General features: G+C 65.2%; 3 protein-coding genes across 5 annotated transcripts; 2 read left to right on the top strand and 1 right to left on the bottom strand.

Annotated features, from left to right (window-relative positions):
* Positions 1-358: 358 nt before the first annotated feature.
* Positions 359-4,312, top strand: AP5B1 (adaptor related protein complex 5 subunit beta 1). Its single transcript, XM_051965581.1, has 2 exons — positions 359-1,092; positions 1,663-4,312. Exons 1-2 carry the CDS (start codon positions 943-945, stop codon positions 4,192-4,194), a joined length of 2,682 nt encoding a protein of 893 aa, XP_051821541.1. The 5' UTR covers positions 359-942; the 3' UTR covers positions 4,195-4,312.
* An 817-nt stretch (positions 4,313-5,129) lies between these two features.
* Positions 5,130-7,035, top strand: RNASEH2C (ribonuclease H2 subunit C). Its single transcript, XM_051965588.1, has 4 exons — positions 5,130-5,385; positions 6,314-6,423; positions 6,529-6,648; positions 6,937-7,035. Exons 1-4 carry the CDS (start codon positions 5,217-5,219, stop codon positions 6,967-6,969), a joined length of 432 nt encoding a protein of 143 aa, XP_051821548.1. The 5' UTR covers positions 5,130-5,216; the 3' UTR covers positions 6,970-7,035.
* Positions 7,036-7,037: 2 nt separating this feature from the next.
* On the bottom strand, positions 7,038-13,721 carry KAT5 (lysine acetyltransferase 5). Of its 3 annotated transcripts, none has more exons than XM_051965583.1 (14): positions 13,483-13,721; positions 13,311-13,377; positions 12,610-12,678; positions 12,380-12,516; positions 11,818-12,000; positions 11,627-11,701; positions 11,462-11,536; positions 11,128-11,376; positions 10,902-10,991; positions 10,536-10,676; positions 10,319-10,412; positions 7,970-8,129; positions 7,800-7,881; positions 7,038-7,494 (listed from the first exon to the last, which is right to left on the bottom strand). In XM_051965583.1, the coding sequence occupies exons 1-14, from the start codon at positions 13,492-13,494 to the stop codon at positions 7,360-7,362; spliced, it is 1,569 nt and encodes a 522-aa protein (XP_051821543.1). In that variant the 5' UTR covers positions 13,495-13,721; the 3' UTR covers positions 7,038-7,359. The 3 variants fall into 3 exon arrangements, with proteins under 3 accessions (XP_051821543.1, XP_051821544.1, XP_051821545.1); XM_051965584.1 differs by having other exon boundaries at positions 11,818-11,973; positions 13,483-13,719; XM_051965585.1 differs by lacking the exon at positions 11,818-12,000 and having other exon boundaries at positions 13,483-13,719.
* Between the last annotated feature and the right edge of the window lie 2,871 nt (positions 13,722-16,592).

Genomic DNA, 16,592 nt, shown 5'->3' with positions numbered 1-16,592 from the left:
CAGGGCTCGCAGCCCGACCGGTTCCGGGGACTCGCAGGTGGGGCTCCCAGAGAAGGCTCGGCCCCTCCCGGGCCCCGGGGGCCCGTTTCCTGGAGGGGGGGTCAGGCCCCCCCCTCAGCCCAGCCCGGGGAGGGGGGCTCGGGTGGGGGGCGGGGAGGCCGGAGGCGCCGGGAGGGGGGAGTGTCCCGGGAGCCGAGGCCGGGCTGGGGGCCAGCGGGCGCCGGCTCCGTCCGCGCCCACGCGCCCACGCCCGGCGGTTTCGGGGAGAGGCGGGGCCCCCGCGCGGCGGCGGCGGCGTGACAGTTACTCAGCCCCAGCGAAACCGACGAGCCGGCGCCTGCCCGCCCCCCGGGGCCGCCCCGTTACTGCTCCGCCCCCTCGGGCCGGCCCGTTAGGGGGCGGGGGCGGCGCCCGGGTTTCGGTGCCGAAGGGGGAGACGGGCAGGAGCCGCCTAATGAGCCGCGCGCACGCTCAGCCCGCCCGGGGCCAGGGAGGCGCAGGCGAGGCCGCTCCTTCCGTGAGGACCCGCCATCGCCCCCCTCCGCGTTCTTTTCCCGGCCGGGAGCCCGCGCGCTCACCGTCCTAGCCTCGACACCCCCGCCCGACCTAACGCGGGCACACGGACGGCAGAAAGCGCCCGGTCCAAGTGCAAGGTCACGGACCCCCTAGCGTGGGTCCTCGCAGTCCCAGGCTGCACGCGGGCGTCGCCGCCCCCTCGTCTCTAGCCCGTCACTGCCGGGCTTTAGCACGCGAGGATGGGAGGGGGGCGGGGCGGGGCAGGTGCCGCGGCCTGGGACCCCCCCTGGCGGATAGAGAGGGAAACAGGAAGGAGGGCGGCGCTTGTGGGGGAGGGCCGGAGTCGGGGAAGTGAGGTTGGGGCCGGAGCGCCGGCCCCCCCCCCCATCCCCACCCCCGCGTGACCTGCCGTGCGGGCCGGGGGCCATGGCACCGCGCAGCGGGGACGCCTGGGCCCGGGCACTGGCTGCGCTGCGGGCCAGTCCGGCCGCCTTCGTGGCCCGGGTCGGGGCCGAGGCCCTGGCGGCCGAGCTGCTGAGCGAGCTGCGCAGCGAGAGGCTGAGCGAGGCGGCCAAGGTGGGAGCCCGGCCGGGTCAGGCCCGATCTCAGCCCAGCCACCTGCCCCGCCCCCTCCCCCAGCCGAGTGTTTCCTCCTGCTTCTCCCCCCTCCCCCCCAGCTCGCTGGCCCTGGGTGTCCCCTTCAACCTAACCCCCCCCCCCTCGCCAACATAGGTCCTCCTTCCAGCCTAACCTCCCCTCCACGTCCAGCCAGCCCTGCAGCCCCTGGCTTTGCCCCTCAACTTAGTTCCCTTTGTACCCCCTCAGCTTGCACCTCCCCGCTTAGTTCCCTGGCTCCCCAGCCTAGCTTGCTAGCCCCTGGATTTACCCCTCAGCGTAGTCCCTCCGGTGTCCCCACTCAAACCTAAGCCCCCTGGCCTCCCTGCCCCTGTTCAACCTGGGCCCCCCTTCTCCAGCCTACCCCCATCTCCCTTTCAGCCTAGCCTCCTGACCCGAGTCCCCCCCCACATCCCCGTCCTCTGCCATGTTTCCTTGGCCCGGCAGCTCCACCCAGCCCTTGACCCCCAGATCCCAGTCTACGACCCCTGACTTCCCGGGGTCCCAGCCTGACTCTCTGCTCCCCCACAGGTCTCTCTGCTGGCTGCGATCTTGGAGTTCCCCACGCATCTGTGGCCTGACCCTGCGGGGGCCGAGGCCGCGGCCTCCACGCTCCTGGACATTCTGGCCCTCCTGCCCCCGAGGCCCGGGCCCCTCCGCCGGCCGCTGCTGCTGGCCGCCACTAGCGTCCTGGCGGCCTGCGGGGCCCTGGGTCCCAGCTCGGCCGCCTCGGCCCGCCTGCTGCCCCTGCTGTTGCTGGTGGCGGGGGGCCGGGCTGGGGGCCCTGAGCAGCGAGCCCTCCAGGCCACTGCCTGCGAGTGCCTGCGGGAGTTGGAGAGCTGCTGCCCGGGGCTGCTGGCCGGACAGCTGGGGCTGCTGCGGACACTGCAGGACGCCCCGGGCACCCAGGCCCACCGCCTGCTCTTTGTGCTGGCCCTGCGCAACGCCCTGGCGGCCATAGCCCGGGCGGGCCCCGGGGCTCAGGCCGGCCTGCAAGGACTGTTGGCTGCCAGGAGTGACTGGGGAGAAGGCCAGGCCTGGGACTGGGGCCTGGAGGCCCCCCTGGGCCAGCGGCCCGGCCCGTGGGACTGGAGCCTGGTGGGAGAGGATGTCTGGGACTGGGCGACACCCCCGAGCCAGGGAGCCGACTGGCCTCCCGCCCTGGATCTCGGCCCGCCCGAGGCCCGGGAGCTGCGGGCCGTCGTGTCCCAGCTGCTGGACGCCTCCTACCTGCTGACCCCGCCGGCCCAGGCCCGCACGCTGCAGCAGCTGAGCCAGGTGCTGAGGGCCGTCCGGGGCCAGCCCCCGGCCCTGCTGAAGCCGCAGCTGGTGCGGCTGCTGGGCACGGCGCGGGTGTCCCTGCTGCACGCGGTGCTGGCCTTGAAGGACGCCTTCGGGGAGGCCCTCTTCACGGCCCAGGACGAGGCTCTGCTGCTTCGCAGGCTGGTGGGGGCCGCCCAGCACCCGGCCCTGCCGCCCCCTGCCCGCCTTTTCTACCTGCACTGCCTCCTGCACTTCCCTGAGAACTGGCCCTTGGGGGCCGCCGGGGAGGAGGCCGCCCCGGTTCTGCTCACCCCCGGCCTGGCCGCGGGCCTTCTGCCCAGTCTGCTGCAGGAGCCCCCGGACCTCCTGGCGCGGCTGCATCTTCTGTGTCTCCTGTGCGGGGAGGAGCTCGGTGCCGACGGCCCCCGGGACTGCCCGGGCACCGGGGCCCAGGCCCTGGCTTACCTCCAGGAGCTGCTGGCCGGCCTGAGGCAGGGGGCGGCCCAGCCAGGCGCCCCCCGGACGGCAGCCACCCTCTGCTTCCGGGCTTGCTACCTGGCCGCTCGCTGCCTGGCCGGCCACCCGGGGGCCCTGGCTCGGCTCACGGAGGGCCTTGCCAAGCTCTACCTCGCCCGGCCCTGCCTGGCCCCCCATTTTGTTGACCTTCTGGAGCAGGCGGGAGCTGCGCTGGCGGAGCCGCTGGGGAAAGCCCTGCAGCAGGTGGCAGTGGCCGGGGCTGGGGGGACCCAAGCCCTCCGCTGGCACCTGCAGATCCTCACCAAGGTGGCGGGGGACCAGCCCATGGGCCCCACCTTGGACTTCCTGTGGGCAGCCCTCAGACAGCCTGGGGACTGGGCCTGGGAGCAGGCCCTTCTGGGGGCCTGCCGGGCCCTCCTCAGGGGAAGGGGACCGAGTGGGGCCGTCCCCGGGGACCTGGCCAACCTGCTGCAGGAGCTGGCCCGGGGCCTGCAGGACCCGGACAGCCGGGACCGGGCCCGCCTCTATTACAGCCTCTTTACCCACCTGTCGGGGCCCAAGCTGGGCTCGGCCCTGGGCCCGGCGCGCTCCACGCCCATGCTGTGCTCGTCCCTGGTGGAGGAGAACGAGGGCTTCGCCTCGGCTCTCACCGTCCAGGAGGCCCGGGCCCCCCTGCAGCTGAGGCGGGTGCCCCAGAGGGCCCAGCAGGCCCCCGTGCTCCTGGGCCTCACAGTGGAGGCCTCCGAGGTCCTCTACTCGTTGGAGCTGCGCTTCCGTGTCCTGGGCCCACACTACGGGCCTCTGGAGGCCGTGCGGGTCCCCTGCCTCCGCCCTGGAGCTCCCCCCAAGCTGCTGCTGCTGGCCCTGGAGCCCCGGCGCCCCTACCCGGCCCTCCTGGACATCAGTGTTCTCTACGCCACCCCCGGCGGCCTCACCTGCTACGCCCAGCTGCCCAGCCTGCCCGTGGCCTTCGCGGACCTCTTCCTGCCTTTGCTGCCGCCCTCCCCAGAGCGGAGCCTCCCCGGTGCCTTCCAGGAGCTCTGGGCTTCCTGCCTGCCCGAGGGGGTGGAGAGTTGCATGTGGGGCCCTTGGGGGGGGCGGGCACTGGAAGCTCTGGTGGCCAAGCACTGGGAGCCCTTCGTGGTGTCGGCCACGCCCCCCACCAGGTACCAGGTGGCCATCCGGCTGCCCCCCAGCTCTCAGCTGTTGCTGCAAGTGGAGGCCGCTGGGGAGGAGGGGGCCAGGGTGGCCCTGAGGACGGATGACTGGGCCATATTGCCTCTGGCTGGGGAATATCTCCGGGGCTTGGGGGCTGCCGCCTGAGCGGGGAGGGGGCCGGGATCCTGGTTTGGGGAGAGCGCGACAGATTCTCCGGACAAGGCAAGGGGACGAGGGCCTTGCCACTCATTCCCCTTCATAAAAGCTGGTTTCTTGGTGAAAAGTGCCTGGTTTCTTTTTCTTCTCTTGGGGGTTTGGGGGGAGGGTTGCCCCGGGGTTGAGGGGCCGATTGGCAAATTCACATCTGCTTGAGGGTTGAGACCGTGGTCCGCCCCGTGCCATGTGGGCCATGTCCTATGTAATCGGGGCTCCTTCCAGGGCGCTGGGCCGGCCCTCCCACATTACTGGAAACCCCCCAAGACGGGGCCCCACCTTGGACTTCCTGTGGGCAGCCTGGGGACTGGGGAGGAGCCCCCAGCTGGGCTCCATATTCACCCCCCCCCCCATGACCTCATGCTGTCTCCGTGAGAGCAGGGAATGGTGGAGCCTTGGGGCTTAAGGGCACACGCAGCCTCCCTGAGAGGACCGGCCCGACCTGGAAGCCCAGGTTTCCTGGAGGAAGCAGCTCTTTGCGCCCCCTCCCCCCAGCGCCCCCACAGAAATGGGACGCCATGGGTACCCCGGGCTGCCAGAGAAGACTGGGACGGATGCAGAGAAGTGAGCAGAACCAGGGGCCGGGCTCCGAGCCACGGACCGACTCTTTTGGGGCCTTCGGGAGAATAAACGTCCCGGATTTGGTTGTTTTCTCACGGGTGGGGGAGAACTCGCAACGGAAAGGGATTTAAGGGAAAAGTTCTCTGGGGCCTTGCAGCCCCGAGAGAGCGCCCAGACCAGGGGTCACGGGACAGCTCCGCAATCCAGAAATTACACGATTTTTACCCATAACACCCTAGGTGGTAGCTGTGTTCCTGGCGAATATCGTACGTGTTGTCGGTGACGTCAGCGCGCCTGGCCACTAGGAACTACGGCTTCCATAAGGTGGCGTGCAGAGCGCAAGCGCGTGGCGTTCGGCGCGAGTTCCAAGCGCGTCCCCCACACCAGCGCACGCGCACAGGCTCTTGGTAGAGATGCCAGACGGCGCAGCCCCCGCGCTCCCGGGCCTCATTCGGCTGCAGCCGAGCTCCGTGCGCGCCGCGACGCCAACTGCGCTGCACCTTCTCCCCTGCGAGATCCAGCACGACGGACCCGCCGCCGTCAGTCGCTTCTTCAGCCCGGCCATTCGGCCGGGGCCTTCAGGTGCCAGGAGCATGCGCGCCGGGGCCGGGTGGGAATGGACTACAATTCCCGTCAGGTCTCGGGGTAACGGGGGGGGGGTGTGAGGGGGAAAGGCTCTTTAAAAAGTCATTGTTCTCCGTGTGCGCACGCGCCGCGAGGCCCGCCCAGAAATGAAGTCAGACTTGGGGAGTGCAACTTGCGGTTTGCTGCTGAGAGGGGAGGGGAGGGGCAGAGGAGGAACTGAGCCCGCGCTCCTCCCGCCAAGGTGGTGGAAAGATGACTATTTGGTTGCCCATTTATTCAAACGTGCACTTAAGCACTTGCTGTGTGAGAGCCTTTAGGAGTCCCAGCGGACCTCAGGCCGCCAAGCCTCGCCCTCTCATCTTCCCCATGGAGAAAGTGCGTGTCTCCCCCCCCCCCCCAAGTGACTGCCCGGGGCCCCTGCCCTTAGGACAGCCGGGATTTGCATCGAGCCCTTTGGCTTTGAGCGTACTCTTCCCACAGCCTGCTGCTGCCTCCACTGAGCCTCGGGTCTGGGTCCCCCTGGTGGGGCAGCCCTTCAGGAGAGGGCGCCCGCAGGAGGGAGGGAGGGCTCCTGCAGGAGGGAGGGCGCCCGCAGGAGGGAGGGCACCCGCAGGAGGGAGGGAGGGCTCCTGCAGGAGGGAGGGCGCCCGCAGGAGGGAGGGAGGGCTCCTGCAGGAGGGAGGGAGGGCGCCCGCAGGAGGGAGGGAGGGCGCCCGCAGGAGGGAGGGAGGGCGCCCGCAGGAGGGAAGGAGGGCGCCCGCAGGAGGGAGGGAGGGCGCCCGCAGGAGGGAGGGAGGGCGCCCGCAGGAAGGAGGGCTCGGTGGCCCATTTCACAGAAAGTCCGAGTCACTGAGTAGGATTACTTCCCCTCAAGTCTGGGGCCGTTACAGGGGTGGCCCTGACCCGCTGTGTCCCCTTGTCCCAGGGCCCACAGTGTCCTTCAGGGGCCGCAGCCTGCAGGGAGAAGAGGTGACCCTGCCGGCTGGCCACGTGGGGCTGGTGCTTCGGGAGGAGGACAAGGCCGAGGGGTCCGAGGTGAGTGGGCATTTGGGAGGGGGCGCCCGGAATGGGCGCAGGGCATCTGGTGGGGGCTGGAAGGCAGGGTCTGGCCGCATGCCAGCATGACTGCTCATTCCTTAGGATCGGACCGTCCGGGCCATCGGCACCTTTGGCCACTTTACCCTTTGGGGCCTGGAGACCCCCCCGGGGCCAGATGCCCGGATGCACGGAGCCCTGAGCTGGCCCAGCCTGGCCGCTGCTGTGAGTGCCCTGCCTGGGGATCCCCATCTCGTTGCCCCTCCTACCTGGGGAGACTCTGTCTGTACTGGGGGGAGGGGGGGGGGTGTTGTGTGTAAATGTCTCAGTCCAGTTCCCACCCCTCTGCAGGAAAACCGGTGAAGGGGAAATGCAGGGGGAGAAGGGGGGGGGGGCAAGAAGTTTCAGGAAAGGCCTGGGGGTGGGCAGGACAGGGCAGGCCCGAGGGCAGTCCATGGGGGGGGGGGGGGTCACGGCACCAGGCCCGGGCCTGTAGCTATCTCTCCCCTCTAGATCCATGCGCCCGTGGCTGAGGATGACGACTGAGGCGGCAGCTCTGAACCACAAAGTGTTGCCCCCCATCCCCCCGACAATAAAAGAGTCTGGAAACTGTGTGGGAGTGAAGCCCCAGGTTCTGAGTCCTCCTTCCTGGTCCTAAGCAGGAAGGCCCGGGGTCCGTAGAAACACTTTATTGCCCATGAAGCAGGGCAGGGGTCCCCCCCAGCTCCCACCTTACAAAACCACTGTACACGCCCAGCCCGCCTCCCCCCGACACTATACACAGCTGCCCCACATTCTGTACACGGGCCCGCCTGAGGCAGCACAGGCGCAGCACAGGCGCAGCCCCGGCGCTCCGGCCCGGGCCCCCCAAGGCCCTTCCCGGCCCAGGAGGCACAAGAGGCCCGACGGGCAGGCCTGGCAAGGGCAAGGCCGAGGTCACCACTTTCCCCGTTTACTCCAGTCCTTGGGGGTGAAGTGTAGACACTTGGAGTCGATGCGCAGGAGCCGCTTCAGCATAGCCCGCTCGTGGCCGTCCACGATGTCCTCTGACAGCGTCAGGATGTACTGGCCCTTGGGGGGAAGGGCAAAGTTAGCCAAAAAAGAAGCCCCCGAGGTCGGGGCGGCTCTGGGAGAGCCCATGACGGGCCCCCAACAAGGTCCAGAAAGGCACTGAAAATGTGTCCTTTGACCCGGCTGGGTCCCCCCAGACCTACAGGGACAACTCCCAAGGAAACAGCCACAAAAACTGGGAAGCCCCTGTGGGGAAGCTCCTGCAGCCCCAAGTAGTGAAACCGCCCAATTCTGCAGTCGGGAGCCCAGAGGCCCGAGCAGCCGCCATCTTGGCCGTGGGCTCCGGGCCGCCGTCCCCTCCCTACCTTGTAGTAGTTGATGAGGTTCAGGTACTGCAGGGTCGAGATGACATCTTCCTTCTTGATGCTGGTGATCTCACTGATCTCACTGTGGGGCAGGGGCAGCGGCGTCACCAGCCGTCCTGGCTCCCCTGAGCCCGCCCCGCGCCCACCCCGGCCACTGGGCGACGGCTCACTTAATGGTGATCTGGGGCCGCTCCCCACTCTCCGACTTGAGTCCCATGAGGATCTCCAGGATGGTCTGTGACCAGTAGCTCCGGTAGGACAGGAGGCCAAGGTCCGAGAGCGGCTTCTCCGGCGTGCCCGTCTTCCCTTCCACCTTGGACAGCTCGTAGCCTGCCAGGAAGTCGAAGACGCGGAGGTCAGAGGACAAGAGCCCCTGACCCTGGCCCTGGCTGGGGGTGGGGTGGGGAGGGGGCGGCATCCAGCCAGGGTCTGTCGGGCCGAGGCCGCCGGGACGGACACCTGGCGCTCTGAAAGGCCTTAAGTGAACCCTCTCCTTTTGAAGAGGTCCCAGCTCCTTCAGGGCTGCACCTGGGGGGGCTGTGGGAATCCCCCCTTCACTCTGTCAGTGCCAGGTGCCGGCCCGCTTCCCAGGGCACCTCCTTAAAGGTATCTAGCCAAAACTGCTGCCCAAGGCCCAGTGCTGGCCCTTCCTGGCTTGGAGGACTAGGCCCTACTAAGGGAACCCATTTTCCATACTGGAACAGCTCTAAGTCAGCCTTTTCTCAAAGCCAATCTGTCTCCTGCCCCTTCCCTGCGCATCTATTGGCTCTGCTTTCTGGGGACCCCAACTCCCACCTAATCCCCCAACCCTGGGGGACGCCAGCTCTCTAGGAGTCCCTCAGCGGCCCTAGGGGCCAGAGGAACAGTAACTGGGAGCCCTCGGGTGTCCCCCGTTTCTCCCCCTCCTCTCTGACCCTCTCTTCTGCCTGCGTGACCTCCAGCTCCCTTGGACTGAGGGGCCATCTCAGTGCTGAGGAGCCTTTCTGGCCCTGGCAGCTCAGACCAGACGCGCTGCAGACCGCTGACCCCTAGCACTTGTCCCATGCGGGGCGGCTGCCCGGCTTCCTCCTCGAGGTCGCCATCTCTCCAACACGGCCCCTCTCTCCTCTGACAAAGCCCCTGCCCCCTCAGCCAGGGTGACAGCGGCAACTGCCGGGGCTCGGCCGGTCTCGGGGCTCAGCCGGTCTCTGGCCTCCAGCAGCCCAGGTCTGATCTCCTCGCCACCTATTCCACAAACCCTAGGGCCAACCTTCGGCCTCCAGGGCCTCCAAAGCCTTCCATAACCTGCTGCCCTCCCACCTCACTTCCTGACCAATGCACGCTGGCCTCCTGCGCCCCCCCCCCCCCAGCCCGCAGAGTCCCCCCACCCCCCGGCCCAGGAAGCCCTTCCTCTCTCCCATTTATCCTGCCTGGAGCTCCTTGCAGACGTGTGGGTACGGAGCTTTACACGCTGGGCCCGTTAGAAGGGTCGCTCCTGGGGGGCAGGGCCCGCCTTTACCTCTTGGTACCGCCAGCGCTTAGCACGGGGCCTGGCACACGGGAGGTGCTTAATAAATGCGGAGGCACCACTGAGTATCGAGTCCCACTTTCTCTGTACGAGCCATCCTCCCTCGATAGCTCCGGGGGCAGGCCCGCCTCCCTGCCCTGCCATCCTCCACGCCTCTGGTACCCAGCACACAGCAGGCATCCAGAAAACGTCTATGGAGGGAAGCAAGGCCTTCAGGAGGCCTCAAGGCCGGGCCTTTGCTTCCCGCCGCGTGGGGCGCTGAGCCCGGCAGGTGGGGCCCTCGGGGACCAACAGGGGCCTCTCCCCCACAGGCCGGCAGGGCACAACAGACTCACACACGTGGACACGCAAATGCGTGTAGCGTGCAACAGCATGCACAAGGCACATGCAGGGGGGCCCCGCCCCCCACCTCTGCTTTCCTGTCACGTGGTCCAAGCCCTGCCCTGGCCCTTCTGAGGCCTGAAGCCCTTGGTCCCTGCTGCCTCCCTTTCTGGACCCTGAGTGACCTCGGGCTCTCTGCAGGCCGTCCGCCTGCCCCGGCCAGCACTGAGCCACGTCCAGATCCCCGGGACCCCCTGCAGACCGAGGCCTCAGCCGTTCTGGGGACCGGCCCTTGGGCCGTCTACACCACATTCTGTCTATGGGAAGGGCAAGAGGGGGGCTCTGCTAAAATCTGCGTAAGTGCCCCCGACGGGGAAGCGCTGTTGTCAGACAAACCGGCAGCTCTGCCGCAACTGCCACGTCTCTGTCTACTGTTCGTGGACCATCTCCCCATTGATCATCGAGGGTCCGTCCCGGGAATCCAAGCGCACTAGCCGGGCACAGACCTCGCCCCTCCGGCCGCAGGAAGCCGGGACATCGGCACCTGCCCACGCCCATCCCCCTCGCCTCCGGACTCCTGGGAGGTCGATCCCAAAGATCCTCGCTCTTGGCCCCCCGGCGCTGCAGCTCGCGGCGTGGGCTCCGTGCTCCCCGGCCCGGCAGCCCCTCCCCCCGCCCCTGCTGCACTCACTGAACTCGATGAGCAGCTTGCCGTAGCCGCGGCGCTGGTACGGGGGCAGGGTCAGGATGCAGGCCACGTTGTAGTCCTCCGTGGATTCTTTCTCCTAAAGGACACAGAGCGAGCCTGTGAGTCTGAGGGGACGAGGATGGGGACGGGGGAGGGCAGCCAGAAGGGGGCAAGGGCAGGGCCACAGCGGAGGCCGGCCTAGGACGCCCCGGGGACTGACCTTGGAGAAGTAGCCGACGATGTGGAAGCCCTTGCAGTCGTACTCGGTCATGACGTAGAAGAGGAAGGGGTCGGTGTCATAGTACAGGGTCTTGTGGTCCAGGAAACACTTGGCCAGAAGGCAGAGGTTCTGGGAGTAACTCTGGAGGGAGGGAGGGGCGGCCTCAGTGCCAGGGCCCCATGCCGGGCCCACACCAGGCCGGAGGCTTTGGGCACACCCCCAGAGGGAGGGGGTCCACACCAACTCCGGACCTTCTTTTCCGAGTCCTGTCCCAGCTCTGGGCACCTGCTCCTGCAGCGTTCCCGTGCCAGCCTTGGGGGATGGGGCTGGCTCAGGGGAACCCCACCGCCCTCCATCCCCCCCCACCTTGTTCTTGCGCCCATCAATCTCGAAGAAGGAGATGGTGCCCTTTCGGTAAATCTCGTTGCCCGGGGGGTGTCTCAGGTCACATTTGGTCTGAGGAATGGAGGCCAGGAAAAAGCGCGTGAGGCCGGGGGGAGAGCGCCGAGAGCTCGTCTCCCCCTCCCAGGTGCACGGCCCCCTCCCTGCCCCTTTCTGTCCAGCGGGATTTCGGGGAGGCGCGGGGACCCACCAGGTGGCGCTGCAGACACTTGAGGCTCTTGCCGTACTTGAGGCAGAATTCACAGAGGTAGAGCACGGGCAGGGCGGTCAGCTCCTGGGGGTACGGGGAGAAGTACCAGGGCTTGAGGCGGTGGCGGCCCAGCTCGATGCACTCGATGTTCTTCATGCGGGTGACGATGTCGTCGTGGCTCCGGTCGGACACCAAGCTGCCGGTCATGCGGGGGGCCGATGGGATCCCGTCCGAGCTGTCCTGGGAGTCCTGGGAGCGGCCGTGGGGCGGGCAGGGAGGTGAGAGCCGGCCCCCCGGCCGCCGGCCGCCCCCTCTCCCGTGTCCCCAGACCCACCTCATCGGTGCCTAGGCAGTTGGACTTCCTCTTCCGTCCCGGCTGGGCGGCCAGGGCCCTCCGGGCCGAGCCATTCTGCGGAGACAGGGGGGCGAGGGTCGGGGTGAGCCGCGGGCTCCGGGGGGCGGGGGAGCCGGCGGTGGGGCGGGGGAGCCGGGCACCCACCTGAGGAAAGACGGAGGCCGGCGCGGTCTCGCTGGGCACGGGAGTCGCCGGAGAAACCACTTCCACTTTTCGTTTCTGCAGAGAGAGACCGAGAAAGGTGGGTCAAAGGGGCAGGGGACCTGGGTCCTGGAGGGAACGGTGGGGACGAGGGAGCTGGGCTCCGGAGCTCCAGGTGAAGAATCCGAGGGTACCGTGGAACGGTGGTTGGGCTGCAGGCAGGAGCTGGAGGAGAGGGGCTGGTCAGGCTCGCCGCCGGGGATGGCCTCTCGCTCCTTGGGTAGGTTGAAGCGGAGCGTGATCTGCACTGGGATCGGCAGTGTCTTCCCACTGGCCTGGGCCGAAGCCGGCTGTAGAGATAGGTCCAGGGTCTTCCTCTGGGGGAGGGGGAAGGGAGCGAGGGGGAGGGGAGGAGGGGGCCCCCATCAGCCAGGTGGGTTCCCCCCCCCACCCCTTCCCCCTGGGCTGGCTTCCCGCCCCAACTTGGTGGGGTTCGGTGACTGAATGCCGAAATCTAAGATTCAGTAGCACCACCTCCTCCCTGGACCCGACCTTGATCTCTACAAACCCTGTCCGAGCTGCGGCCTTTAGGGCAGGGCTGCCTCGGGCCCTTCTCATCCTCCTCATCCTCAGCCTGCGGCCCGGGAGCCCGGGGACCACGGTGGTGACGCGCGACAGGGACAAGCGAGGCGGGGGAGGGGCCTGACCATCCTGGCGGGAACTGTCTCCGGCTCGCGTGTGGCCGCTTCTACTCACCACCTCCCGCTCAGGGGAGCCCGGTCTGGACCCAGGGAGCCCATTTTTTGTGGGGGTCTTGGCCTCTTTCTTAGGAAACTGGATCTTCTTTAGGTCCAGCCTGTCATGGGTCACCCACTCATCCAGGCGCTTGTTGACTGCAGACAAGGGGAGAAGCAGAGATGCCAGGCTGCCCCCCCAGTCTCCTCCTCTCACCTCCCCGACCCCCAGGAACACCCCCTCCCACTCACAGTCGATGTAGTGAACATAGAAGAGCTTCCTGCCGCTGATGTCCTTCACACTCAGGATCTCCGCCAAAGCTGCAAGGGAGGAGGGGGCTGACCCTGGGACCCTGGGCAAGGGGGGGGGATCGGGCCTCCTCCAGCTGCAGTCCCTCCCCAGGAGGCTCAGACCACCCCCTTCTCTTCCCCAGGTGGGCCACGGCCTCTGCCCTTGGATTAACCTTGGACTGCCCTTGAGGGGGGTCCAAGGCCTCTGGCCCCGCCCCCTCCTTAGGCTCCACCCCTTGCATCCTAAGCGTTCTTAGCCCTACCCCCTCCCCTCCCAGACATCCATCCCTTGACTATCTCACCTCTTTCAAGGGGGTGGGGTGGGGGGAAGGGCGGGGTCCTCAGGCCTGTGGCCACTCCCCACCAAACCCCGCTCAGGAGTCCTTGGGATCCACCCTTGAATTTACCGCGCCCCTTTTCATTATCCGCCCCTCCCCCCCAGGTCCCAGGGCCTCCTGCCAAGCCCCCTCCCCAGCCACACAGACCACGTCCCCTCCCCCCAGACCCAGCCTGCTCTGGACCCCTTCCCTCTCAGGTAGGTTTAGGCCCCGCCCCTTAGAGGAACCACGCCTATTGGCTTTCCAAGCCCCACCCTCCTCGCGGGGCTCCATCGCCAGGCCCCGCCCCCGTGGTGCCCGTTGGCTCCGCCCCCCGTCACTCACGCCACTCATCCTCGTTGTCCTGATTGCGCCGCAGCACGGGCAGGCGGCAGCCCTCGATGACCTCGCCCTGGGGAAGATACCGCGGTCAATGGGGGAGGCCGGGGGAGTCGCCGCCGTCCTGCGGATGCCTCCGCCCCGCCTCGCCCCGCCCCGCGCCGGGCCCCGGACTCACCACCTCCGCCATCTTCCCTCCCTCCCTCAGGAGTCGCTTCCGGCCCCGTGGGGTGACGTCACGTCCGGCGTACCGGCACCTCCCCGATGCCAGCTCTAGGAGTGTAGGAGTAAAGAGGCTTCCGGGCGGAGAGAGCCGGGAGGGGGAAGGAGTCCCCGACCAAGTACACGGCACGGGCGGCGAGCCCGGCTCACTTTCAGGAGCACTCGGCCTCCAGGAGGGCAGGCAGCGTAGCAACAACCTCGGGGCCCCAGGCCGGATCCGGGGCGGGACGAGACCTTGAGCCTCGCCCTCTGGTTGGAAGAGAGCGGGGTCCTTCATGTGACGTAGTTGGAGCGCGTCGGGATCACGTGGCTGCACGCGACCACGTGATGCGGTTGTTGTTGTTCTGATGGGGCCCTGGAGTTTCCCTGCTGGGAACCCGGAGCCCCGCCTTGCAGAGCACCGCCCCTGACTGTCAATCGTGCCCTTGGTTCGAATCCTGTCTCCCTTGCGTGCAGGTTTTGTGACCCTGGACTAGACACTCGCCAGCCTGGGTTTCAGTTTCCCTCTCTGTAAAACGTGGGGGGATGGGTCGGGCCGGGCGCCGCGGTCTTTTCCCACTGCTTCCTCTGTACCTTGAGGAACTGGGAAGTGCCGAGTTCGAATGCTGCCTGTGTGGCTCTGGGCAATTCCCTCCATCCCTGACTGCCTCCGCGCCCTTTGTGTAGAATGGGGCTCAGAACAGCGCGCATGTTGTGAAGGACAAATAAAACGTTTTGTGCAGTGCTTGGCGAGCTTCAGGCGTGGCCGGGCCGCAGTCTACACCGGGCTGCCCGGAGCCCTCAGACACCGAACAACAATGGCGCCTCAGTCGGGGGGTTGGAATGCCCACCATCCCCTCCCCCCGGTTCTGCCATGGCCTCCGTGCGTGTGAGGAGTCCCCAGAGACAGGCAAACTGCTCTGGGGAAACGGACAGCGTCTCGGATTGATTGGTTTTTAGTTTACCCAAACTGGTGGGAGCAAAGACTGACGGGAGAGATCCGTGCAGGGGGCCCATTTCCATCACAGAATGAACTGTGTTCATCAGTCACGGGAGTTCCACCCTCGTCCTTCACAGTAAACACAAGCATTTCCCCCAAACAAATGTCCTTTTGATTTTTTAAGGCAACTGGTCATCACTTTGACATTTGAAACAAAACAAGGAAATGGATGGTGAGTTCCTTAGGAGCAGGAAGCGTCTCAGCAGATGCTTTTGCGAGGGGATGTGTGTAATGTTGGGGCTGGCTTTCTGTCAGTCAGACCCAGTCTCCTCCTCAGTGCAGGAGGCACGAGAGCCGCTACCAGGCTGGTCAAAGATAGAACGTCTCTCTTCCAGTCCTTCTTAGCCCTTATATACCTCACTTGTTACTATGATTAATTATGATAAGGTTTAGACTTAGGGAACCCAAATGAGATTAAGGTTCCTGGTGGCCAGGGAGTTAAATGATAAGGTCTAGTGGCAGGTTCGGGGTTCAGGGAACCAAATGGAGAGGTTTGACTCCCCTACACCCCCTTGGGATTCGGGGCAAGTTTGGGGGAACCCCCTTTGGTTCCATAGAAAGGAATTTACAGACCCGAAGACCTAGATTGATTTAAAAAAAAAAAAAAAGGTTTATTATGGGGATTTGAAGGAAGGTTAGAAATCCTGACAGAGACACAAAGTCTGGTTAGGGAAATAGGTGAGATAAAGCGAGGGTGGCCCTGGAAAAGGATATTATTCCAGCAGGCAGAGGTTTCCTTGGCATAGCGTGGCATGTTGGGAACCTCTGCAAAGAGAGGGTTTTAGTTTGGCTCTTTTATAAGGGAGCTTTAGCTGAAGGGAACTCGTGGGTGGAGTCCCAAGTTGGCTGCTGGGTTTCAGCTTGAGCTGGAATTTGAATTGAATTCAATGAGTTTCAGGACTGAGCGACCCCACCCAGATAACAAGCATGGGACTGTTTGTCCCTCTGCGGGTCCCTCACTGAGGCCGAGGCCGAGGAGATTTTCTCCTTTAAGGATTTTTAGAGTTTCGGGGACCCCTCTTCAATTCTATCATTACAGCAAACTGATTTTGTGTGAACTCAGAGAACCATTGCATTGCCATACTAAGTACTAAGTATGTATGAACTAGAGACCCATCATCTCATCGATTCCACTGGGTTAACCTTGTTTCAAATAGACTTCTCCAGAGTTCCCGCTCTCTACAGATGTGAGAAATCAATCCTGCAGAGACTCAGAGCTTCCATGTAACCGGAGCCAATTCCCATCACTTCCGGGGTCTCTGCTTTTGAGGGAATTCTCGGATCGTTCTGACCTCTCCCAATCTATAATCCAGGCCCTTCCTAGCTCTGATATTCTGTATTCTAAGCTAGCTCTCAGTTCTGACATCTCTTCCCCTTCCATACTGAAATTCTGGGTTCAATGCTCTTAGAACCGTTCTTACCGTTCTTACGTTCCCGACCAGGCCACAGTGGAGATGTCACCATACGCACCTGTGTGGGTCCTTCTGGTGAGGTCTAGATATGGAGTACTCAAATGAAATTAGGGTTTAATTCAGGTCTAGTGGCAGGTTCGGGGTACAGGGAGACAGAGCTCCCCTGCAGCCCCTTTGAATTTGGCGCAAGGATATGGAGTTAAATGAGGTCTAGGAACAGTGCGAGAGTCCTCTGTAAAGGAATTTACAGGCCCGAAAACCTAGATTGATAAGAGGTTTATTATGGGGTTTGGAAGTCAGGTTCAAGTCTAGTTAAGAAAATAGGTGAGGATAAAGAGATGAGGACACTGGAAACAGGATTCCAGTGGGCAGAATCCTTAGTGCCAGGCTTGGCTCCAGCTTGGCTCTTTTATAAGGAGAGATTTAGCTAAAGGGGCCTGAGGGTGGAGTCCCAAGTTGGCTCCTCCCCAGTGAGGGCTAGAGTTTTCTGGGTGGGGATTGGGAAACCTAAGCAGATCATTAGAATGGGGGCTGGGACAGCCCAAATCGGTTCATGTTGCAAATCCTTACAAAGTGTTAAGTTGTTAGTTGATAGAGACAATAATTCTCTAATTTAGCACGGTTCAGTAGGATTGATCTGATCTTACAAGGAGATGTTATGGGCCAGAAGAAACA

The sequence above is a fragment of the Antechinus flavipes genome, chromosome 6 (genome assembly GCF_016432865.1).
Source record: "Antechinus flavipes isolate AdamAnt ecotype Samford, QLD, Australia chromosome 6, AdamAnt_v2, whole genome shotgun sequence".
Lineage (NCBI taxonomy): Eukaryota > Metazoa > Chordata > Mammalia > Dasyuromorphia > Dasyuridae > Antechinus > Antechinus flavipes.
Note: the sequence above shows the minus strand (reverse complement) of the source record. Positions and strands in the feature narration are given on the sequence as shown.